We start from the raw sequence: 25,508 nt of genomic DNA on the forward strand, positions 1-25,508 counted from the left end.
CCAAGACCCAGATTACTAAGAGCAGAGGTTCCTAACTTTACTCAGGTAATAAAGAAGCTTTTTGCGAATTTAATGAAAGCCAGGAAACTATTTATCTCTGGAAAAATGCTTATACCCATGATTTTGCATATACTGGGGGAAAGCCTGCCCCTGAAGTCTATTAAGGAATCTGTGGTTCGGAAGTCTTAGGAAAGGACTGTGCCGCCTCTCCACCAGCCCCTTAGTTGCCATACAGCAGAGGATGAGGAGACCCTGAGGGGTTCCTGACACACGCAGGGTTTACAGGAAAGTCAGGTCCACACAACTTCAAAGCCAAAGCCTCCCCTACAGGCCTCCGGAGTGACCTCATACTGGTACGGGGTTCTATTATGCAGAGCCCTCACGAGAACACAGCTCAGACTGGCATTATCTCCCATAATCTGCCTTTGGTGGACTAGCGCCTGCACAGGGCTGTTAGTACTCACAGTGATCACTTTTCTGGAGGGCATTATTGTGCCAGGAGCGCCACGAGGCACTTTAGACATTTCTAGTTCATCTATGAGAATATCCCTTTATTGGGACGCTATTATCACCCTCACTTTATAGATGTTTAAGCACCTTCGTTAAAGTCATGGTTCAGTTACTCAGAGTAGGGGATTTAAACACCCAGCTGTAGGATTCTGAAGCCAGTTTTTATTTTTTTTGAAGTAAAATATTCTATACTATCAACTTAGTCTGGCACTATGACTATATATAGGGTCAGTGGTTTTGATCCAGCGGCAGGAGCCTGACACCTCAGATTTGCCAGCCAACCAAGTTCCCTTCTGGGGCCAGCTCTCCACTGTGGCCTAATCCCAGCAAATATGCGAACAGGTGCACACAAGGATGCGTGCACGTCCATGTAGATTTCTGTAAAAGGAGTCAAGCGTGTGTTCCCCATTGTCACTATCTCAGCAGTGACACCTGCAATGTCCTATTTTCTAAAGGAAGTGCGAAAGGCTGTGCTGGAAACGGACCAGAGCCCCACACTCTGAGAAGCGATGGACTTTCTGACAATACATAAGACAGGACTTTTTTTTTAATTAGGGGACTTTATGACATTTTTTAGCCTTTTATTATGGAATATTTTAACAGAAGGATATAATGGACCCCCATTTACCACCACCTGGCTTCAGCAATTATCAACTCACGGCCAATCTTGCTTCACCTAAACCACGACTCCTTCTCCCTACCCTCAGATTACTTTTAATTCTCAAACAATTACACGATGTTCTCAGACATCACATAATTTTATCGATAACTAAGGGAGAAACTTAATGAAGCCCATGCTGGGCAGTAGTTACAGTTACAGTTTGCCTCACTGCCGGAGTCCTGGTGAGAATCACTCAGTGAACTGCTGGCTATGCAATGAGTAACACTACGGTGCATCATGAAGGAAAACAGAAGCCACTCACAATAACGAAATGCCAGAAATTCACCTAATCTATGCATTTTTTTTTAAACAATCTCATTTTTCTTCCTGCTCCGGCCTGTGGAAAATGCATCCCTGTTTCCTGTGTTCCAGATGGGATTGCTGGAAGGCTTATACGAAATAGTTACAAAACCCCTATGTAACTAAAGGGAATTACTGCTTATCACTCCCAAATTACACTGCTTTTGACTTGAGATAAACAATTAGCACCTGGACGTCTCACCTCAGTGAAACTTGTTGACCAACTTCCTGCCATCTGGGGCTTTGAAAGCTCAGTTCAGAGTGAAATGATAACATCTTGAGAATTATTTTGCAAGGAATACGAAATACTAAAATAGACAGTCTTGCTGCCACAGTCACAGCTGGCATGATCAACATTGTTCCCAGATGTTCCCTAGGTATCAGAGATACTCTGGACATCTCTGGAATCCCAAACTCTGTCTTTGCCATCTCAGCTGATAAAACTGAGCCCTGACGGAACACTGCATTTCTTCCTCCACTGGAGCTGCCATAGACATGCTCACTTCCCATCACTGCAATTATCATTAGAAATATGCAAGGAGATGGTTGTCCAAAAACCCTGGCAAGATCAACCTCTGCCTTAAATATGAATGTCCAACATATACACTTTCTGATGAAAAATATATTTAGTCACATTTGGTTCCATAATATGCCTAAGGCTCAGCTTGCTGAGAAAGGCTCCCCTGGAGAGGAGGAGTTGTTTTTATAATAATTCTAGAAAAGTGAGAAAGACCTTTCACAAGGTGAGAGATAATTCAGTGGGAACAGATCCCCAAAAAGACAGTTATGCAAATTATATTGCATACTCACTTTAAATAACTAGGGAAAGACTTTCTACATAATATTTGAAATGGACTGTACCCTATTGGTATTTGCTATATAATATTTGAAAGGCAATTCAGCCTTTCATCTGATGTGTCTTGGCGAAAGCTGCACATGGAACCACCCCGGGGAGACCCAGACGCCGCGCTCAGCAGAGCCCGTTCTGCCCAATACATTAAGGCCCAGTGGACTGTTTAGCAAAACGTGAAACAGAGGTTTCAGATGGTCCAGCTAAAACATTTCCTCAATCAAAAAATACACAGAGAAAACAAGCGAAAATATCTCTTGGAGAATTTGTAAAAGCTGGGATGGATTATCACCTGGGAGAAGGAATCTGGCATTCTAATCAGATTTACAAACGTTATAGCAAACGTTCAACATTGCTTTGGTCATTTGAAATAGGTGATGCTGGCAGCAACATCAAATTATGAGACCCAAGTAACAGAGTTTTAAAATGCTACATTCTACAAAATATTACAACTTCTGACTGAAGATATGACTCAAGATTTTTCAACCTTTGTAAAAAAGAGAAGTGACAAGTTTAGAGAATAAACAAACTTTATTTTATAACAGTATTACAGAAAGCAAAATATCATTTAATACAACTTGAAGCTGCTAGAAATCTAATCTGGCATCAGAACTATACAGGGGGCAAAGCAAAGGTAAGACTGTTCAATACAGTTAATAAGTCCCTAAATGGTCTCTGGCATCAGCTTTAGATGGTACAGCTTTCTTACAACCATCAAAAACCACCACAGCCCTACTCCTCTCCCCGGTGTCCTCACACCTGTGTGAGTCATCACGCTGTCTGAAAGAGATCTACCTGCTCACTAGCAAAAGGTCAGTGTTACATGTAGACAGGGAAGTTTAATACAAAGCAAGTGGTCTACACAAGTGTTCAAATAATGGAAAGCATTGAAATTTGGACATGTTAAAGAAAGCACTAAGGTTTTAAGCTGCCTGCATACTTTAGTCGAGGGGAAGACATCGTTTTCTCTTCCTCCCTGTTTCTGGAATGCTGCCGAAGAGCCTGTGTCTGAGAAACATTGGCATATGGTGCGAGAGGGTCTCTAAACACAGTGAGTGGTCAGTGAACCTCCTCCTGATTCTCCAGGCTGCAGACTCCCGGACTTTCTACTAAAAGTGAAAAGTCACAGGACTGGAAAGTCAAAAGGGTTCAATATACAAAATATCCCCAAATTCTCAAACATTAGAAAATTTCCATGATGTCAGAAATGCTTTTAATCTGCATTAATATTTTCTCATACAGTATATTTACTGCAATCTGAAAACTCTGTAAATATTTACTTGTAAGAACTCAACGGGAAGAAATCTGGAAGAAGGAAAGCCACTACCTAAATTAGTCACAGAGTTTCCTTTCTGCACAACAGCACCTGTTCAAGTGAACAGCACCGTACCAGCTCGGGCTGGCTTTGTTCACTATCATTTGATCAAAATGAGTCAGAAAAAGCAGGTAGTTGTACACAAAGTAAACAGAAAACAGAAACAAAACTCTCTAATTAAAAAAAAAGAAAGAAAGAAAAATAACCAAGAATATTTAGAAGTGGTTATAAAACAAAATAATATTATTAAAATGCGAGGGAACAGTAGAGACCAGAGCTGTTAAGGTAAGGTTTGGTGTTGGCATTTTAATTCTTCGGGCTTCTGGCCATTGTTACCGGTCATAGTATAAATTGGCTGGAGCAGTGGTGTGGCATTAAGACTTGGAATGGTCAAAATTCTTCAGGTTCACAAGTTGAATGTTGTCTAGAAAATGAATTTCTAGGAGGGAAAAAAAGAGAGAGAGAGAGGAGAGAGACAAGTTTTAAATATTTCAAAGACAGAGGCCTGGGGAAAAAAATGTAAGTTACATCCATCAAATTCCAAATCAAGTAATTAACAGTTACTATCTGTCTAGTTCTACAGTAAACAATACATTTACCAGAAGACAAGCACCAGTGCCTGTTCTAACCTTGAGGGCCTTAAGATATCTGGAGGATTCACTAGTACACTAGAAACAACTGGCAAATAAGGATGTAACAAACAGGAGTTAATTATAAAACAGAAGTAATTCACATAGTAAAAACCTAAAAAAGAGAAACTGATGTAGGGTTTCTTTTAATTTTGTTTTTTATTGAAGTGAAGTTGATTTACAATGTTAGTTTTAAATGTACAGCAAAGCAATTCAGTTTTATATATATATTTTTTCCAGACTCTTTTCCATTATGTTATTACAAGAAATTGAATACAGTTTCCTGTGCTATACAGTAGTTCTTTGTTGTTTATCTATTTTTATTTAGTAATATGCATCTGTTAATCCCAAATTCCTAATTTATCCCTCCCCTATCCTTTCCCCTTTGGTAACCCTAGTTGTTTGCTATGTCTGTGAGTCCCTTTCTGTTTTGTAAATAAGTTCGTTTGTGTCATTTGTTTTAGATTCCATATATAAGTGATATAGTATCTGTCTTTCTCTGACTTATCTCACTTAATATGATAATCTCTCGGTCCATACATGTTGCTGCAAATGGCATTAATTCACTCTTTTTTATGGTTGAGTAGTATTTCAGAGTGTGAGTGTGTGTGTGTGTACACACCACATCTTCTTTATCCAGTCATCTGTCAATGGACATTTAGGTTGTTTCCATGTCCTGGCTATTGTAAACAGTGCTGCTATGAACACTGGAGTGCACATGTCTTTTCGAATTACAGCTTTCTCTGGATATGTGCCCAGGAGTGGGATTGCTGGATCATATGGTAAGTCTATTTTTAGTATTTTAAGGAATCTCCATACTGTTCTCCATAGTGGCTGCACCAATATGCATTCCCACCAACAGTGTCAGAGGGTTCCGTTTTCTCCACACCCTCTCCAGCATTCATAATTTGTAGACTTTTTAATGATGGTCATTTTGACTGGTGTGAGGTGGTACCTCATTGTAGTTGGTTCTAAAGCTAGTTCAAAGGAGGAGAAAAAACAAAGTCAATTTTGACTTTATTCAAATGAATAGAGAGTGCTTCAGGTGAGGAGAACAGAATGAGAAGACACAGGAAGTGAGACAGTGAATGATAATTAAGATGAGCACACGAGTGTGAGGGTTGGGACAGGAATGAACAGGACGGTGATAGAGGCTAGGACAGCAGAGAAATGGAGTTACAGAGGCTAAATATCTGTATGGTGAGTGATGGAAGGTAAGAAAAAATGTTAGGTCTACTCTTTAATAACAGACTGAGAAGTATGAGCTTGATCTAATAGATACAAAATAATGAATTCAGAAAGAGCATTCAGACAAAAAGGAGTGGGGACAGGAGCACCAGTCAGGAGGCCACTGCTGTAGTCCAGGCTGCGTAAGGAAGACGACAAACAGCAGGTACAACTGCTGGGTGGCAGGGACCCAGATCTGATAGGCTGCAGCAGAAATCAGAGGAAGAGACGGCCGTGAGAGGCACCACTGAAGGAGAAGAATCAGAGGGTGGTGACCGAGAAGGAAGTACCAGGGAGAACTATCAGGTTTGGAGGCCAGGACCTCAAAAACAGAAGGAGAATGGTAGGCCCAGAGGTCGGGTGAGGTCTTGGGACTAGGGATGCAGATTTGCAAGTTGGCATCAAAGGGTAAGTGAAACCAACAGATGGAACTAGTCTCACGTGAGTGTAAGGACCAAGGAAAGTCTTGAGGAAGCCCACCATCAAAGGTAGGTAGGTAGGTAGGAAGGTGGGTAGGAAGGAGAGAGGATTAAAATAAAAGTGGACAGGGAGGCAGATAAAAAATAAAAATTGTGCATTGTCCTTGCAAGAGAAAAGAGTTTTAAGAAAGAAACCGTTTCACTTTATTTCAGTTCACTTGGTATTTCTGGCAAATGGTAGGTTATTAGAGAGGACACTGGAGAGCAGTAATTAATGTCCTTTCCAAGAAGCACTGGTCCCAAAGCAATTAGAATGTACACTCTTTTGGTTCGATAAAATTACGTCTTGTTCTAATGAAAAAACTCTCCACCAATTAGATTCATCACAGATACTAGTACGGCATCTTGATTATTCCGGACAGATCGACAAATCAAATTCATTGTTTCCCACTTTGCTGTCTGCTCTAGGCTATTCCATTACTCAATAGTACTTCTGCTTGATTGTAGGCAGGGGGAAAAAAAATCAATGGAGAAGTCTTCTTTTTTTTAGGTGAGTAATCATGAAAAGAAATGTGGGGGCAGTCGGCTAAAACTACCGATCAGATTGTACTAGGGGGTTACGCGTCCTTCAGCCATGCTGTCTATTCTTGTTCTCTTGAGAGCTGGTAGCTCTGCTTTCTTTGCTTAGTGACTGTATGTGGTTTGCTGAAAACAGCTGCCACTTGGTCTCGCTTTTTACAGAAAATGAACCCCTGACACTACCACCACCTGGAAATCTAGAGAAAGAACAAGGTCTAGGATCCTAGTCTCCATTTCCTTTACACCCCAGGACATTTTGTTTCATTGAATCTGTTTTCACCAAAAATTAAAATTTTAATTTGGAAAAGAAAGCTGAAATTAAACTTGTTCAATCCTCAATAGACAAATAAGAATCTACGGATATGCAGGAACTGAAGCAAAAAGATCCTGGTTTCAAAAAGAGCTTCACCATTTCTTGAAATATATGTAGAGAAACAGACATAGCTACTCATGTAAACCCAAGTATCATTTACTTTCATTTATTCATAATAAAACCACTAGAAAGTAAAATAAATAAATTTTTTTCTTCTAAGTGTGACAAATGACAGCCTTAATGTGCTCTTAGGAGGCCAAACAACTTTTAGAATCAAAGAAAATTACATTTTTTGTAATTTTAATGATCAATGCATTTTTTCTTGTTCTTTAAAAAACTGTAAATCAAGTAACTGAGTTAATTAGATATTCAATGTGTCAGAACATCCCAGCTCCTTACTGTTCTGGATGACTAGGGAGTAATTTATTATATGGAAGTTTTTATTTACACATCCATCTATCTTTGTTTTTTGACTGCATCTTGCACTTAAACGCATGTAGAAATGCACCCCAAGAACTAAGCACCTAGCTTTGGAGCTGGGAAGGAGAAAGGGATGGAACCGCCAATGTCAGTAGTATGCAAGCATCAGACGTCTACACTTTTCCTGTTCTTTTTGCATTTGTCTGTGAGAAAAAAAATAAAACTTAAATAAACAAACTACATTTTGGGTCTAAATGATTTGTCACCTAACCCACTCAAACTGAAACTAGGCACTGGTTCTTCATCTAAGACCTGTACACGTTTTAAGAGCTCTTTTTAAAGTTTCAATTCTACCTCATACACATAGAAGTCTGGATTCTTTGTCAATGCAAACTGACAGACGTTAATCACTGGCATGAATTCAACCTGCTTTCATTTTTGACAATGTCATAACGTTCACCTTGAGTTTGGATATGGTTACAGCTGTTACATATATGAGTTATACTTTATGTACTAGAATTTTGGTCATGTAAACAAAAACAAAAACCCAAACCACTATTTCCCTGCTTCAGTTTCCCACCCCTGACTATACAATGTCAGTGAACATTTCTAACTACTTAACCTCACATTCCTTAGCCTGTGTCCCCCTCTTTTGGCCAACCTGAGAATAGGTCAATGTAGCTGTTTCATCTACTCACACAGGTCTGATTCTATGTCTAAATTTTTCAAGGATACATTCTGGTTGCCTCCTTTGCCTTAAATCTTCACAGAGGGTCCAGGGCATCCTTAAATCTGCCTGTTTTGGTGTGCCTGATGCACACTGGGAAATCAGTCAAGTTCAAGCACAGAAGTTCTACGTCGTCTTCTGAAAAGCACAACCTCAGAGTCTCGAGAGACAGGGGCTTATGTGGTGGGTCTTATCTCGAGCACGCTCCACTCCAGCAACTGACTCACTAAATTAGTAAATGTGCATTTTTCAAAAGTCATTATAATGATGAGTGGCAAAGCATCCATCCAGAGGGGAGTCTCGATAAAAATGCAAAACTGTGGCTTTTATCCAAAATAATTAAAATAATGCAAGAAAGCATAATCTTTCAGATTAATGAAGATTCAATTACCAGAGAGCAATAATATAGCCCCAGATTTTGAAAAACCTGAGTAAATTATTTATGTAAGGCACAATGCAACTATTTCTTAAATAAAAACAAGGTTCATGTACTCAAGTGTGAAATCCAGCTTTAAATATGATAGTTTATGCATTTCAGTTATTTCTAATGCTCAACTTTCATTTTATTCTCCTGTGGTTCTCAATTTGCACATTTGATTTTAATTTTTAAACAGAATTTCCACTGTAAGAATATAAAATCCTAGAACCAAAAAACTCAAGAATGATCAATTTCTATTTGGTGAGACCAGGAAATAGCCAATTCTTACAATGTTGTATTACCACTATAATTCAGACCCACCAGTTTTCAAAGTGTGGTCCACAGACCTCGGGGGTCAGCACAACTCTTTCATGGGTTTCTGAAGTCAAAACTATTTCATAGTCATACTAAGACACTATGTGTCCTTGTCAGGGTGTGGCCACTTTCACTAACGGTGCAGAAACCACAATGAGTAAACCTGCTGACATCTCAGCACAGATCAAGGCAGTGACACTAACTTGTACCTGAAGTCACTGCATGCACTCACAGTAAAATAAAAAGCAAGCAAGCAAGCCAGTTTCACTTAAGGATGTCTTTGATAAAACAGAAAAAAATATTAATTTTCTTACATCTCCATCCTGGAGTATCTTTTTAATATTCTGTGTGATGTAATGGTAAGCACACATAAAACATTTCTGCTGTGTATTTAATTACAGTGGGTGTCCAGAAGGAAAGTGGATCTGTACAAATGTCTGGATTGTGAGTTGAAGATGCTGTTTTCATTAAACACCTTCTTGACTTGGGAGAATTACTGACAAACTACGTTGTTTGATTTGGATGTTTGGCAGGCATTTTCTTGAAAATGAGATGAGCCCATCACTTCAAGAAAAACAATTGACAAAACTTCTTGCCAATGCTAAAATGCAAGCTTTCATGTGAAAATTACAATTTTGGAAAATGTCTTTTGGGCACCATGCACCTGACAGCTTCCCAATATTTAGAGGCTCTTCTAGTGAGATTAGTGGCAACCACTGATCTTTTCACTGTCTGCATCATTTTGCCTTTCCCGGGATGTCAGAGTTAATATCATACATTATATGATGCCTTTTTCACAGAGGCTTCCTTCACTGAGTGATTATTTTTAACTCAATAAATAGCTTTAAAACTATTTGATTTATAATATGGTAAATTTCAACTGATAAAACTCACATAAACAAAAAGCTCTTTGGGTGTGTCAATACTTTTTCAGTGTGTAAAGTGTTCCTGAGACCGTTCAGCTTGAGAACCGCTTATAGGGAAACTGCTCTCTAACCCACTGCTCTTCCTGCTCTCACAGCTGTTTGTGTGACTGCTAAACACAGAAGGAAGAATTAAATCTAGTGTTTTCTCCTTTGCAGTCAGATCATAGCACCTCTTCCACAAGCAGTCCAGCACGGTAGTCTGGCACCTCTTGGTCTGCTGTTTGGGGGCTGCTCTTTCCTCACGAGGCTCTCACGTCGGCCCCTGGAGGCTCCAGTCTCAGATTCAGGTCTTTCAGGGCAAACTCGGCCCCCGACCCCCACGTCTGTCTCCTCTGAGAGCCAACCATACTGAGCTCATTAACACACATGCCAACACAATTTCACTTCAAAGACAAAAATTCAGCTCAAGGTTTGCTAGACTCACAAGTCAATTAAGTATTTCCAATTTCAGGAGAGTCAATTTTGAGATGTTTTCCGCAAATTTCCATTTGCTTAAAAAAAGAAAGGAAGGAAGGGGGAAAAAAGTGTGTCTTTGTCTCCCACGCCTGCAGTTGCTTTCCCTCCAGAGGAGGTTTTAGGAGGTGCAGCTCCTCCGTCCCACCCCAGAATGGTCCAGGCTCTCTCAGCTTTGTGGCCAGTTACACTCCCCTGCCTCTGAGGGCAGCGAGTGCTGTCAGGGATCTGAGCAGGCCAATTAAACGGGCTTTCTTTAAAGCTAACAGTAAACTTCCTGTTAGAGCCTTTCTGCACGTTCAAGACACGCTACCTAGAGAATTACTGCATGAGGCAATTTCGGAATATTCTGTCAAATGAATATCAATTTTATCTCATTTTTAAAGATGCTTATTTTATAAAATAAGGTTTTACTTGTTCACTTAGCTTGATACCGTAGTGGCAACCTCAAAGGCATTTTGTACAAAATCAGTGTTTCCAAAAAGAATGCTTGTCAACTACTCTGGTGGGAGTTTGTTATTTCAAAGACACGGATCATGAATCCTTCAGCAAAAGCAACATGCAGCGTGGATTCAGTCTAACTGAGAGTTGGTCCTGGCTCCGGCCCCCACTGACTGTGTGACTGAGGGACTTAACTGCTCCAGGCCTCCGTATCCTCCTCTACATCACAGGTGACTGCAAGAACTAATTGAAGTAATAAATGACAAAGTTCTCAAATAAACTTAGCACAGAGTAGGCACTCAATAAATGTTAGCTGATATTATTTTTATAGATTTTCATACATGATATTTCATTCCTGGTTTTGCTTCCAAATTCAACTCAATTCTACCTGAAAAACAGAGATGTCCAGTTCAGTTTCTCCATTAATAACTGCCCTAACCAGTATAAGGTTTCCTTACAGGGTACTTCAACCACTCCAGCATCTTTTCAATCAGGCCTACACCCTACACACTACTAATGAATTAACCTTACTGATGGATGGTGCTCAAAATATTCTTCCCACACTCAGATACCCTATGCAGATGCCTGCAGAGCAAAGCCTAACCCACGGTACTAACATGGAGTGTATTTCTGCAATTTGCCTTTGACAAATCTTTCTAGCTCTGCTGGGAACTCCACACACAGCCACAGCGTAGGATCTGCCCTTCCTGATGTCCAGCCCAGGGTTTTCTACATGGTCTTCCCTCTCTGCTCATCGTCGTACCTGCAAATCCTCCCCGCACTCCACACAAAGAGTCTTCCTGTCGCCTGTTGAGGGAGGTCTTCCCTATCGGCCAGTCAGAAACAGTTTCTCCAGTCAACTGTCACAGCCCTTTATCCAGGCTTCCCTTAGAACAAGATTTTTCACCCTGTATGTTATCTGTATACCTTCTCCTATACTTCTCTGTGTTTACTTCTCTCACAGGAAGTACCCTCGTCCCTTGAACATGGTATGTTCACAATTACATTAATGAATCCACAAATGAAGTCACAGGGACAAATCTGCAAGGCAGGGCTAAACAGAAGGGGCTGTGGGGGAGGGAAACCCCAACAGGACTGCACTGTATCTCCAGGAACAAAGCCACGGCTGCCTTGTCTTCGCCATTATATTCATCTGCTGATTTAAGTGGAAAACTTTCGGGTTCTTTTTTCTGATCTCCTTTTTTGTTGAATAACTACTTCTGTGATATCTCAGGAGGACTTTTGCTTTTAAAAACAACAACAACAACAAAAAACTGGTTTTCCCAAATCTCTGAAGCTTTGACAAAGATTTCTAAGAGTAGTTAGTATTTGGCCCTAAAGCTAGAGTAAGGTCTTCTGGTTCACTCTGCTGAGTTCAAACCCTGTTGAGAACGTGATATGAAAGCATTCTACAAAATCTTAAAGCTTCTTTTAAATAACAAATGGACTACATACAGTAAGGTTACACTCAGGATACTTTATCCTAGCTAAGCCTTTGTCAATCTCAGGTTCATAAGTAGAGCTAAGAAAAATTTCTCTGTAGCATAAAATAAAACTTGTGCTTTAAAAAAGAGTAACAAAACCCTTCTCTTTTAGAAAAACATCTTTGAAACTATACATGAACAGAACTCACTTAGTGATCATTTTGTATTTTCCTCAAATAGGAAGGGCTGTGGGAATCAAAAATTCATCTCCAGACACAACTCCCTCACTGATTAGTTACCACATTTTTTCTTACCTCTTCAAAATCCACTACGTTATTTTATACTTACAGGACATCTCAATTTGGAATAACCACATTTCAAACGCTCAGTAGCCACATGTGAGCACTGGCTACCATGCTGGAGAGCAGGACTAGATTCCCACTTGCTCTAATGCTAACGAAACTATTTTGATGCATGAGAGTTAAATAACCATAGGGCCAACATGTCCTTGGAATATAATTCTCATGAGCACAAAAGTATCTTAAAAACACACACACACACACACACACACACACACACACACACACACACAGACGTACTAGTCAGTTCCCAGAGCATACTCCCTCATAACCCACTCACAAATTTACATCAAAATTTACAATTACTATTTAAACAATGGTATCTGGGATGTCTAACATTAGACAAGTTCCTGAAGCAAATGAAAACTCTACGCAGCTCCACATGTGTGTGGTATTTTATGATTCTGGCACAGAAGTGACGATGGCAAGTTACTTTACTCTCTAGCCTTCTATTTCCTCATAAAAAGGATGTAGGTGGAGAAGAAGATGCTCTGTAAACAGTTTTGTAGTAAGTGTTCTTTTAATTTCCACGCTCTTAAATACCCTGCACTAGGGTTTAATAAAGTCATAACCACCACATTCAGCATGTCCACGCTCTCCAGAGGCCAGGCAGGTAACACATGAGCAGGGACACCAGGTATACGGACCCCAAGAGGAAGAGATGGGAACGAGGGCCACTGGTGACTTGGAGAGAAAACTCTTCCCTTGTCTACAGCGGCAGCCCCTACACTGAGCCGCTGCAGCCTTGAGAGAAAGCAGGTCAGCATCCTCAGAGCTTCTCGAATTACTGGGTAAATTCCCACTGTAAGCAGTAATAATTTATTCAATTTCTGTAACATACTATTTGGGCCAAAAAACCAAAACACAACTCTGGATATGGCCTGCATGTCTCCAATCTGTCAATTTTTTCTTGCCCTCTCCTCCCGTCTTTTTGGTGTCATTTTTAATTCTCAACAGTAATGAAAAAAAACTGGGGAAAACACGCAGCGTTTGTGACTAAGGGATTAATAACCTTAACAATCCTGTAAGAGATAAAAAATGATAAACACCTGTATAGATAAACCTACAAAGGACACACACTGACAATTCAAAGAAGCGCAAACTGTATGTGTGCATACCCGTGTGCATGTACGTGTGAGTATGTGTATTTTGACCCCACTAGCAATGAAATGCGGTAACAATCAAAAATGCTCTTCCTTCACGATTTTAAAAAAAGTGAGGGGAACAAATGCTCTTTCCTCACCAGACTGGCAAAGATTTTTTAAATATCAATAATCTTCAGTTCTGGCATGGGGCCATGGAAACCGCGATGCTCTTAAACTGCTAGTGGGAGTCTAACTTTGTAGAGCTTTGAGGGAGGGCATGTGGGTAGTATGTCAAAAAGAAACCTTTTAAAATTTAATTTTTAAAATCAGAGAAACAATGAAATTAATGCCACTCAAAATGTACACACAGGTATGATCTTTGCAGCTCTGCTTACTTGTGAAAACTGAGGAATAACCTAAATGCCCGTGAATGGGGGTCAAGTTAACTATCATGCTTCCATTCAACGGTTGTTGAACATGATGTCAGTGACCAGCAAAGTGACCTACAATGTACTGTGAAGTATATAGAAAAGCCGGATATATGATAGAATCAACAGTACCAGCCTACGCGAAGTCAGGCAGAGTGGACAGAAGAGCAAAAGGCCCAACTGCTGTGATTTCCACTTCTTCGGAGCACTCTCCATGTAAATACTGTTTCTTCAACTGACCACAGGCTCCCTCCCCACCACTGGACTGTGTAGCTCTGACAAAGACCGCTCGCAGGTCCATTCTGTACCAACAGCTCCAAAGGACACGTGCAGTTTCTTTGCAGTACTTAACGCTTGATGACCCTCTCCTCTTGCAGCTTTTGCTGCACCCTTTCTCCTCTTTGTTTCTTCCCACCTTCCTGCCTTCTGACTCTTCCTCCTGTGGCTCCTCCCCCCAGCCTCAACTCTCTGACCTGGCCCTGGGCAGCATAGCTCAAACTGAAGGGCTCCATTGGCAGAGAACACATTCAGATGACCGTCACATCTCCACCCCCTGCGCTGAAGCCTGTCCTGCTCTCTCACAACGTTCCTGGCTACCTCCTGGACCTCTCCATGGGGACATTTCATAAGTATCTCAAACTCAACATCTCTGGGGTAGAAAATCCTAATTTTTATCCAATTCTTAAGAGCTAAAAGGGTTCTTGGCTGACTATGTTACAATGTGCCTTATTAACAAACCCCTGTGTAAGTTCTGTTACCACCTCCAGTTTACAGATGGCAGAACTGAGGCACAGAGGAGTGAAATAACCCTCCCACATCACGTCACCATGAAGTAGATCTGACCCCAGGGAATCTGGTATGCTATACCTCCTTTTAACACTCAGACTATCTGGTAAATTTCTAATTAACCATGTTGTGTGTGTGTGCGCACGCATGTGTGTGTAAGAGACTTACATATTTACTTCTAAACTTTCACTATAATTCCCATGACAGATGGTCTCCTATAGCACCATAGAACAAAATATACATCTTTGCTTTAAGACAGCTAAATCAAGAGGACTGGCCATACTGCACATGACATGAAAAATCAAACACATATTCCATGACTGAAATCACAGGTACCACCATCAACCCATCTGCCCAAGCCCCAAGACTGGGAGTTATCTGGGTTTCTCCCCTCCTCCTTCATCTTCCCAACTCACGAACTTCTACAGCCTCATGAAGTCACCACCTCACAAACCTTTACCATCTCATATACACGAGGAGTACTTCACAGCTTTTCAAAATAGACTTTAGCCTCTTCAGCTTGGCTCCTAAGACTCTTTGTGATCAGACCTCTGCCTCTCTGCAACCTTCATCAAGTGCTCTGCAAGCCAGCTGCTCCTTCCTAAATACCACAATACCAGCTCCTGCCTCCTCATTGAGCTAACTCCTACTCACCACAAAGCTCCAGAAGCTCCAGCACACAGCCATCTCTACTGTCCCTCTCTGATTCAGGGACCTCGCCTTTCAGTTTCCACCCAGCACGGTTCAGAACTTACCATAAAACTTCAGACTCTATTCTGCTACTGTTGCTTTATTGTCTGTGTGAGTGCAGACCCTGTTTGATTTGAAATCATGGTAAAACAGGAGATGATCCCTAAAGAGCATTCCATAATATTTGTATAATGAACAACAATAACAAAAAGAATAAATGAGTGAATGGATGAGAAGCTGCTCCCACACCGTCTCATCCTTTGGCCGCTCACTGCTTTCAGAGGAAAAAGGAGGCGCTGTTCACTTTTTTATCCTCCATCAGGAGTCCGAGAGGCTCAGCTGAAGTCTGGGTTCCAGGAGCTTATGGCACCAGCTGAGGTAGAGTCACAAGCTCCCCCTCCTGGGGCTCATTCTTTCTGAGGCCACACAGACCACCCTGCCGAGCCTGGGCCCGTCCCCCTCCTCATCAGGACGGGCAGGGACACCATTCTAGTGGTCACAAGGTTGGTAACACTTTGTGGCCCTTTGAGGGCTCAGAAATACACACTTGGGATAAACTGGCAGGAGGGAGCAGTCCTTAAGACGACGTAAAAACATGACAAAGGTTTAGTAAAATGCTCCTCTGAAGTGTGTGTATTCTTTATCACGGAGCTACATTTAGCCCCTCTGCTTCACGGCTGGCCAACGCCCAGCAAGTAGAGGGGCTGGGAGAGGCAGCTTCAGGAGTTCGGTCCTTGGCATGTGGTTCTCTGACCATCTTTTCTGTTTGCTCCCCACTCCCCCTACTTTCAATGCTTGATCAAAAGCGCAGAGCTACTGCAAAGGAAGAGGTCAGATCAGATCAGGAGGAGAGCTTTTCACTTCTGGAAATGGAGACGAGGCAGATACACCACACAGAGTTATTTCTCCTTCTTTTCTGATGTTGGGATTCCGTGCTGGTCCTGCTCTTTGTGCCGGGTCCTGCTTTGACCCACATGCTGCCTCTGTGGGATTCTGGCAGGGTGACCAGCGCGTAGCTGGAGCAGTAAAAACACATTCTTCCCAGCCCTGACAGTCATCAGCAGAGAAAATTTTTCCAAGAACAAGAGGCGGCCGGTTAGGAGTGGAGATGCTAAAATGGCTTGGAGACGCCTGGAGACGGTAGCACCCCCTTGTCCTTCAAATTTCAAATCAAACTTGTTTCTCAAGTAACAGGTGAAACTGATAGCAACTCAAGCCCCCACTTTGTTCTCTCATCTCACGTTATTCCCTTCAGAGCATTTGTCAGACTTGCAATTACATTTTGCTTATTTGCTAATATTTACACCTCCCCTTGGAAGCGGATCCTTCCCAGGTGGATTGCACCCTCTACCAACTTGACTCCTCACTGCCTTAGCCCTACCCTAGCACATTTGGGCACTTACTAAATGTTTTTTGAATGGATGAATGAATCTTTCCAAATTTAGTTTGCTCACCTTATCTGTGAGTTTACACATTAACTTCCTAAATCTGTTTAACAAGGCTGCTTATAAAAGATGGCCTCTGAGGCAAACTTCAAAGTCTGTGTGTGTTTACATGTGTGTGTTTCCACTGCAAAAATGAATATAAGGTGCCAAGAATAACTGATATAACTCATTTACTTTAAAACTTATTAAAATGCCACAAATGCAGTGAAGTGTTGGTTATACTCACAGTGGTCACTAATTTTTGTTTTATATTTCTGATTAAATAACTGACACATAGAATTTAGAGGAGAAATATCCATTATTTTTACATTTGCATTACACTCAATTTTCCCATGCATTATCACATTATATCCTTATAATAAGTAGAAAAGGTAGACTGTACCAGCCCCACCGACTTGCCCAACGTCACAGAGTTTGAGATCTGGCAAGATTAAAACCTAGCACCTGATCTTCTGACTCCTACCTAAGAGTGTTCTCAGTCTTGCATATAACACAGAAAATTTATGCAGGAAAGCAGACACTGTGCTTGTGCTAAAATTTCAAATTATTTTTGCTTGTAAGTCCTTTGTACACCCCGTGCTGAAAATATTAAAAGACTGCTAGATATAAGACCAATATTGAAAAGTCAACTTTATCTCCCTATACCAGTAACAGCTAGAAAAGATTTATAAAACCTCTTTGGGTAAAAAAAAATACAATTTTGTTGAAAGACATTAAAGAAGATTTATATAAATGGAGAGACATTTTACCCTTGTGGAAGAAAAGACAACATCATAAAGATGTAACTCTCACCATACTGAGCTGCAGAGCAGATGTAATTCCAATTAAAATACCACAGGGTTTACCTAAGAACCTAACAATCTGATTCTGAAATTTATATGGAACAGAAGGAGCCCAGAACAGCCAAGACACTCCTGAAGAAAAAGAACACAACTGGCGATTCTCATTTTAAAGCTTTAGTAATTCAGGCAGTGCGGCACTGGAGCAGGGATGGACACAGGGACTGATGGAAATGAGTGTGCTCAGAAACACACGCAGGCAGCTAAGAAACTTGGTATCTGACCTGCAGACTAGAGCGGGGAAGGATGGGCTCTTCAGTAATCAGGGCTGGAAGGCGAGCTTCTTACACAGGAAACAAACATATCACTGTGTCTAATCACACATAAAACATTTTCTGATAGGTTTAAGATTGAACCATGAAAGGTAACGTTAAAATCTCTGCATTGAAAATATCTTTAATGGGCATGGAAAGCACATAAGCCATAAAAGGAAGCTTGCTAACTCAACTATATTAACGTATTAAAAACTATGTTCAACATACTCACACATTGAACTATATTAATAATAAAAGACAAACCACAAACCTGGGGATATTTGCAACACATAAAATTGACAGAGGATTAGAACCCAGAATCTATCAGGAACCAAAAATTATACATCGTTTCATATTTATCAAGATTGGTAAAAATTAATAAGCCAGAGGAGAGGCTGTGCCATGGTGGGACCCTGGCTCTCTGCGATGGGAAAGCACTTGGCTTTGCCACCAGGTGGAAGACGCATGTTCTGTGACCAGCCATTCCAGGGGGGTATCCATCTATCAGCTGATCAACGTACGCTCATTTTTAAAACAAAAAAGCAATCTTAGTACATATGCTGTGTGATTAAAACCTGCCTTTTAAAACCCTAATACATAATTACAAACATTGACTCATTTTTTAAGAATTCTTTAACCCAGCTTTTAACGGTGAGATGCATTTTGTCATCACACAGAAGCAGCATGATATGTAACCAATTCCTCCTGTTGGCCATTTAGATTATTTCACATTTTTCATGAACATATATAAAAGTGTGATACTCTTTTAAGTAAATCTTTGTATACATTTCTGATTATTTAAGATAAATTCCTCACAGTGGTTTAAATGGTAAGCATGTTTAATGTCGGTTTTTGCCAAACTGCCCTCCAGGAACCACTACTGATTTATACAGCAGCACAAGTGTGTTCCCTCCCACTCCGCCAACAGACTCCCCAGTCCTGGCTGAAAACATAAACTTAGCCAGATTTAGAAGTGAATTTTTCATTTGTATTGATTTAAGCAATAGTGAAGCTGAACATTTTTTTGTTTATTATTCACTTAGTTTCTACACGGGTTTACTTGCTTCATCCTCTGCTCATTTTTCTACTTAAGTGTTTACATTTTTTGATAACATGTAAGAATTCTTAATATATTCAGGATATTAATTATTTCTCTGCCAGGCATATTAACTTTTTCACTTACCCTTTACTTTTGCTTTTGTTAATTTGGTTCAAATTTTAAATTTTCATATAGTCAGAGTAATCTTTTCCTTTATGGTTCTTTCTGATATGTAATTCCTAATGTCTGCATTTACAAGATTTAACTCATCTCTCCTTCACGCCCCTGCAACACAAATCCCTCATCTAAATGAAGGCAGCAGCACCTTCCTCAAAGGGTCATTGTGAACTTTAAGAGAACTTACACGAATGTGCTCTGCAAATAGTAAAGCAACATGTAAATGTTGATTATTAACAGCTCAATACGTGGCAGTTATTAACACATGATGTCCTACGGTCCAGAGTTTATAATTAATTATAGGCAGGTCACTTGAGCAGAGGTACTTGGGGATGATAAAGGCTGAAAGATCAAGTGGACTATAGGAAACGCAGAAACGCATCGTGATGGAGATGCGCATTTCACACCCCTTGGCAGATTCCAGAACACAGAAGAGTCAGGAGAAAGGCTCCAATGATGAGTCTCTTACCTTATTCTTCTCCCTCCTCCAACTCGGTTTCTTTGTGCACCACCACCCTCGTAACCGACATGTCTGGGTGCTGCTCCCTGGCTTCTCTGATGGCCTGGGCCAGAGCCTGCAGGGTCAGGAAAGAGTACTGTGAGTGGAAGGAGAGGCTCCTTTCTTGGGATGGAAACACACAAGCCTACCCATCACCTGGGAGCTCACCTCCAGCCAAGATAGTTTCATTGCTTTATTTGAGGAAGCAGGAAGATTTGAAATGGGCTCCTTGTTCATTTTAGAGAATACTTTTCATTTCCCCTGATTTCCCACTTCTGTCTATTTCCAAATAATGATGCATGGAGGAGAAACACGCTGGCTCTTAATCCCGCCCAGCCTGGCACTTCCGGTGAAACAGAGAAAAAGAAATCTTCTCTGACCTTAGTATTCTCACCTGTAACCTGAGATTAATGCTAAGATTGTAAAGATCATGTTAAGGTCTGCTGTATGGACTGAAGGAAAGATGTAAAGCATGGTGTCTCCCTCCACACTTGAGTGATACTTGCAATTCCCCAGCTGCCTCAAACCCCACAGTGCAGGGCCAGGTCCTGCTCATCTTTGCTCTTTCAGGTTCTCAGTAATTTCTTAAGGAATGTTGCAGGAAAAATATCTATTAAGCCTGCTAGGATGTAGAATAATTAAAACTGGACAAAATCATACATAAAGCTAAAATAAAGAGAGAGACTAATCTTTAAATGCCAAACTACAGATTCTTATTTTATAGGTGAAAACACTAGAGGCACAAAGGTTTGTGGGTCTTTCTCAGGGCCATCCTGCCAGGGGGCTGCAGGCCTGGAGAAGGACTGGGCTGCCCTGCCGCTGGTTCACCATCTCATCTCTGGATCAGGCTGGAAGAAAGCAGACAAGGTTTCTCTGCGTTTTATCAGAAAGTAAACTGTATACGAGAATTATGGCAAAGTGGAAAGATCCCATTTTTCAGAGGGAAAGATGTTTAAAGAGGTCTCGATGGGGAGAGTAAAAGAAAAGAGCACAGACCAACACTCAAAATCTAAGACAGAACTCTGAAACAAAAAAGAAATTCTACTAGGACAGGGAGCACTACATTTCACAAGGAAAATATGCATTTCAAAAAAGCAGCGTGCTCTTCCTGTTGCTCTGTCACTTGTTTTAGGTGACAACTGCGTTTCTTGTTTGCAGTGTAGTTTCTGTCATCTGGAAGGTTACTGAGCAAAACCAAAGCCTCATTCCACAGAGAAAGAGAAAGCTACCAAAAAATTATTTTTACACCAAAAATTTTTTGCACAGAAGCTTGGAAGACACTTGAAGGTGCTTAGATTTCCACTAGGGAACAAACCCTGACCACTCACCTGTGTCAGGACAAGTGAGAACTCAAGACTGGGGACCAGCCTCAATTCAAGCAGCGGCATGACTGCTTGTCCTGGGGGAGCAGGCAGCCTGGAGGGCAGGAGTGGAGTGGGGAGAAGGGCGGGGACCTTGTCGCAGAGCAGGGCGGAAAGTGCTCCCGTGTGTTGGCACAATGCTTATGGGAAGGGAGGCCACGTACAGCAGAGGGAGTCTAAGTCCAAGGGTGTGTTCAGAGAGAAGAGGGAGACTGGAACAATCAAAACTGTCTACTGTATGCTGGTTTGTGGAATCCAATTTGAGAAAGGACAGCTCTGATGGGAGCCAGTGTGGCTACAGACAACGTCTCAGATACTTTGAATGTACAGTCATTACAAAGATCTGTCTACATTAAATCAGTGTGTTTGTTAAAGAGGAAACATACATGATGCCCAAGGGAAGGGAGCACGTGGGAAACGTGCTTTTAATTAGCAGACAAATAAGGAAAACCCAAAACTGCTGTTATCTTCAAACACATCTGAAATCAGTTTGCCCTTAGTTCCTTTCCTTCCATAACATCAGAACACATAATTTTTTTAAATGTTCATTTATTTTGGCAACAATAGATTGTGAGAAAACTACCACATCACGTTCCCAAATTAAGAACTCGTTTTATTAGAAAGAAATGCACTCTGCCATGTTGTTTACCCTTCCCTGGCATGGAGCTGAGAGCCACGACCAGCACCGGCTGAAGGGCCTGCAAAGCAGCCTGTGCAGAAGCATGCCTCTTTCATTTGCCAACACGACAGACAGTCCTTTTTCCTACTGTGCTTAGATGAAGGGTTTCCTTCCACTATTAGAATTCTTTTGATGTAGGCAAGGAATTGACAAAGGTGTCAATGACATCAAAGTCACTGCAGGACTAACATCAGTTTTGGGCAGGGAAGTGATTTCTTTACTTTTAACCAGTTCCATCATCTCATTTACAGGCTTTAAGGGGAAGGCAAGCTCATCACGAGCTTCTGGTGACAAGCATACCAGAAGCTACAATTCCATTTACTCAAAAAAGTTGATGCCATCTTAAACATGAAAAAGTTATGAAAAAGGTAAATATCTCTTCTCTTCACTTGGATAGCTGACCTCAGTTATTTTTTTTTTTAATGAAGTATATTTGACTTCCAATGTTGTGTTAGATTCAGGTGTACAACAATGTGATTCAGTTATATGTACATATGTATTCTCTTTCAGATTCTTTTTAATTTTAGGCTGTTACAAGATACTGAATATAGTTTCCTGTGCTGTACAGTAGATCCTTGTTGTTCATCTATTTTATATACAGTAGTGTGTATCTGTTAATCCCAAGCTCCTAATTTACCCCTCCCAGCCTGACCTCTGTTTTAAAATGGGCTGAAATATGACATCACACAAACAAGATGTGTGTCCTCACAGCAACAGCTAAAGCTGAGGCATCATCATGATTTTTTTCTAATGTAGGAAGAGTTAGGAATATGTGTTATTCTGGAACTTACATTTCAGACTGTGTTTCTAGTATTTACTGCTTAGAAGCAGTATTATCTAAATTTGAGTTTTCAGGTAAAAAGGGACAAAAGAATACACATAAAGTGAAATCTGAGAGTAATCCCTTAAGGGGAACAAGCAGTATTTGAATGTCTGAAAAGGCTTAGTTCAGTGGAAAGAGAGGGCAGAAGAAACAGAGCCTGGGAGAAGATCCTGGCTGTCACTTTCCATCATGATGCCACAGCACGTGGGCTTCTGCCCAGCACACTGCAGGAGTTCAGTAAATGCAGCTGAGTGAGGGTCCCTGAGGGAAAAAGGGTAACAATAAGGTTTGTTCCAACTTGAGGTCAGAGGAGCTCAAAACTGTCCCAGTGAAGCGCAGAATAAACCCACCTTACGGAAAATTAGAGGCTTGGTTTCCACACAGGTAATTCGTTTTCTAGTGGTGAACAGGCACGGGTACTAGTCATCTACTAGGGATCTCCCCTACTAAGTCAGGGCAACTCTTTAATCTCTAATGACTCTCAAGGAATTTTAAAAACGACACTATGAAATACGTAAGTAAAATTAGGTTTACAGGAGTTTTAAAAAACAAGAGTAATTTTCTTTTTAGGCATAGGAAAAAACTCTGTTCCTCTTTGGTTACATAATAATGAGCCTTTCTTAAATGAGAAAGTTTGTTCTTTAAAATTCTCTTTCCTGAGTTCAATATTGTGTTCAAAGCTGGATAACTATCATTGGTTCCTACTCCCCAGCTGAGATGGCCAAGTGAACACTTACTTTCCTTTTCTTCAAATTATTGTAAAAGGAAAACAGCTTGGTCTCCTTTAAAATGAGTGAAAATCACTCAGAAAATAACAAAAAAATTCTCATCACTTGAGACTGCAGTCTAAAATTAAAGCTACTCTCAAAGCCTCCAGTGGTTCCATTCATCACCTGCTTTTTAAAGGCTTGTATCCTACTCTGCTTAACATTAGAATGGAAGCACAATTCTGTAAAAAAATCTTTTCTGAATACATGTAAAATTTCACTTTTTAAGAGACCTTAGATTACCTTCTCCTACTTCTCAGTAATAGTAATAATTAGGGGAAAACACCTAGAGTTAAATAGCCTACTTTTATAATGCTATAAAAAATACTTGATAAGTTCCTAAAAGCAGGCATAAGTCAAAACTTAGTGGCTGTTCTTATTTTTTTTGGAAGCCAGTGTCATTAAACTGCCATCCTTTTTTTTTTTTTTTGGTATACATATATTTTTACTGAAGTATAGTCAGTTTACAATGTTGTCTCAATTTCTGGTGTGCAGCATAATGCTTTAGTCATACATGAACACGCATATATTCGTTTTCATATTCTTTTTCACCATATGTTACTATAAGATATTGAATATAGTTCCCTGTGCTATATAGTATGAACTTGTTGTTTACCTATTTTATACATATTAGTTAGTATCTGCAAATCTTGAATTCCCAAATTATTCCTTCCCATCCCCTTCTCCCTCTGGTAACCATAAGTTTGTTTTCTATGTGAGTCTGTTTCTGTTTTGTAAATAAGTTCCTGTCTCTTTTTTTAGATTCCACATATGTGTTATCAATGAAGTTAGAACACTCCCTCACCCCATACACAAAAATAAACTCAAAATGGCTTAAAGATTTAAACATAAGACAAGACACTATAAACCTCCTAGAAGAAAACATCAGCAAAATATTTTGATATAAATCTTAGCAATGTTCTCCTAGGGCAAGCAATAGGAATAAAAGCAAAAATAAATGGGATCTGACTAAACTTACAAGCTTTTGCACAGCAAAGGAAATCATAAGCAAAACAGAAAGACAACCTATGGAACAGGAGAAAATATTTGCAAAAGATGAGTCTGACAAAAGCTTAATTTCCAGAATATATAAACAGCTCATACAACTTAATAAGAAAAAAAACAGACAACCCAATCCAAAAATAAGCAGAAGACCTAAACAAGCAATTCTCCAATGAAGACATACAAATGGCCAATAGGCACATGAAAAAATGTTCAATATCGCTAATTATCAGAGAAATGCAAATCAAATCTACAATGAGGTATCAACTCATGCCAGTCAGAATGGCCATCATTAAAAAGCCCACAAATGATAAATGCTGGAGAGGGTGTGGAGAAAAGGAAACCCTTCTACACTGCTGGAGGGAATGTAGTTTGGAGCAGCCATAATGGAAAACAGTATAGAGATTCCTCAAAAGACTGAAAACAGACTTACCATACAATTTAGCAATCCCATTCCTGGGCATATATCCAGAGGGAACCTTAATGCCATTCTTCTGTTAATAACTGATGACTTGCCTTTAAACCAAGCCCACATGAATGCCTGATGGTTGCCCAAAATCCCCTTATTCTGACCCAAAGATGCACATAAAGCCAGTGGGAAAAGAAAAGCAACCCATGTTTTACACTAATTCATTGCTAGGAAGGATGAAAGGACAAGCTGTGTCTAGGCTGTGAAGTGCCTTTGTGCCAAGCTTAGGAGGTGGGCTCGTCCAGGAGGTACTAGGGTAAGGGCTTTGACACAGGATGTGATACGATGATAGGCGCAAAATTTAGAAACTGAACATAGTCAATTTCAGAACCAGATCCTCAGGTCTTTACCTGGTCATGATCAATATCTGCATCTCCCGTGATCACGATGCGTTTCTCAATTCTTGTTTCAGATATTCCACCTTTTACAGTCTAAAGGTCATAAAGAAAAAGAGGGGGGACAGCAATTACTAAAACACTTTTACACATAATCAGAGAAAACAGATGGAGCACAACTAGGCCCTCTGATCATCGTTAGGCAATGCAGGGGAAGACTGATGTTCAAGAAACGATTTTTAAGCTCAGTATAGAATCCCGTGGTTTAAGTTGTAGCATCATCCATCAGTTCTCCTCAACCAAAAGCAACCTTAAAAACTAATTTATCAAGATTCAGGTGAGATTAAGCTGGGACAGATGCCATTTAATCCAAAGAATTCCCCTGGGACATTCCATCACAATTTCCCGAGTTTCTCCACTCCCAATTGGCCAATTTTTAAAAAGAAAAAATAATTGTTGGTTTTATGTAGAGTTTACAAGGAATTCTAATAATTTAGGCATGTGGTTCAGGTTTGGGAAACTGCTTGATGTTATATAGTTCTGA

At 40.4% G+C, this 25,508-nt stretch overlaps 1 protein-coding gene across 14 annotated transcripts in view; it reads right to left on the bottom strand.

Annotated features, from left to right (window-relative positions):
* Positions 1-2,833: 2,833 nt before the first annotated feature.
* The window catches only part of EPB41L2 (erythrocyte membrane protein band 4.1 like 2), a 196,034-nt gene continuing 173,359 nt past the window's right edge, over positions 2,834-25,508 (bottom strand). For all 14 annotated transcript variants that reach the window (XM_032484921.1, XM_032484920.1, XM_032484918.1 and 11 more), the window contains 3 exons: positions 24,980-25,060; positions 19,499-19,604; positions 2,834-4,075 (listed from right to left, as the gene is read on the bottom strand). In XM_032484921.1, the coding sequence (XP_032340812.1) occupies positions 19,500-19,604; positions 24,980-25,060 (186 nt within the window). In that variant the 3' untranslated portion in view covers positions 2,834-4,075; position 19,499. The remainder of the gene's footprint in view (positions 4,076-19,498; positions 19,605-24,979; positions 25,061-25,508) is intronic.

The sequence above is a fragment of the Camelus ferus genome, chromosome 8 (genome assembly GCF_009834535.1).
Source record: "Camelus ferus isolate YT-003-E chromosome 8, BCGSAC_Cfer_1.0, whole genome shotgun sequence".
NCBI lineage: Eukaryota > Metazoa > Chordata > Mammalia > Artiodactyla > Camelidae > Camelus > Camelus ferus.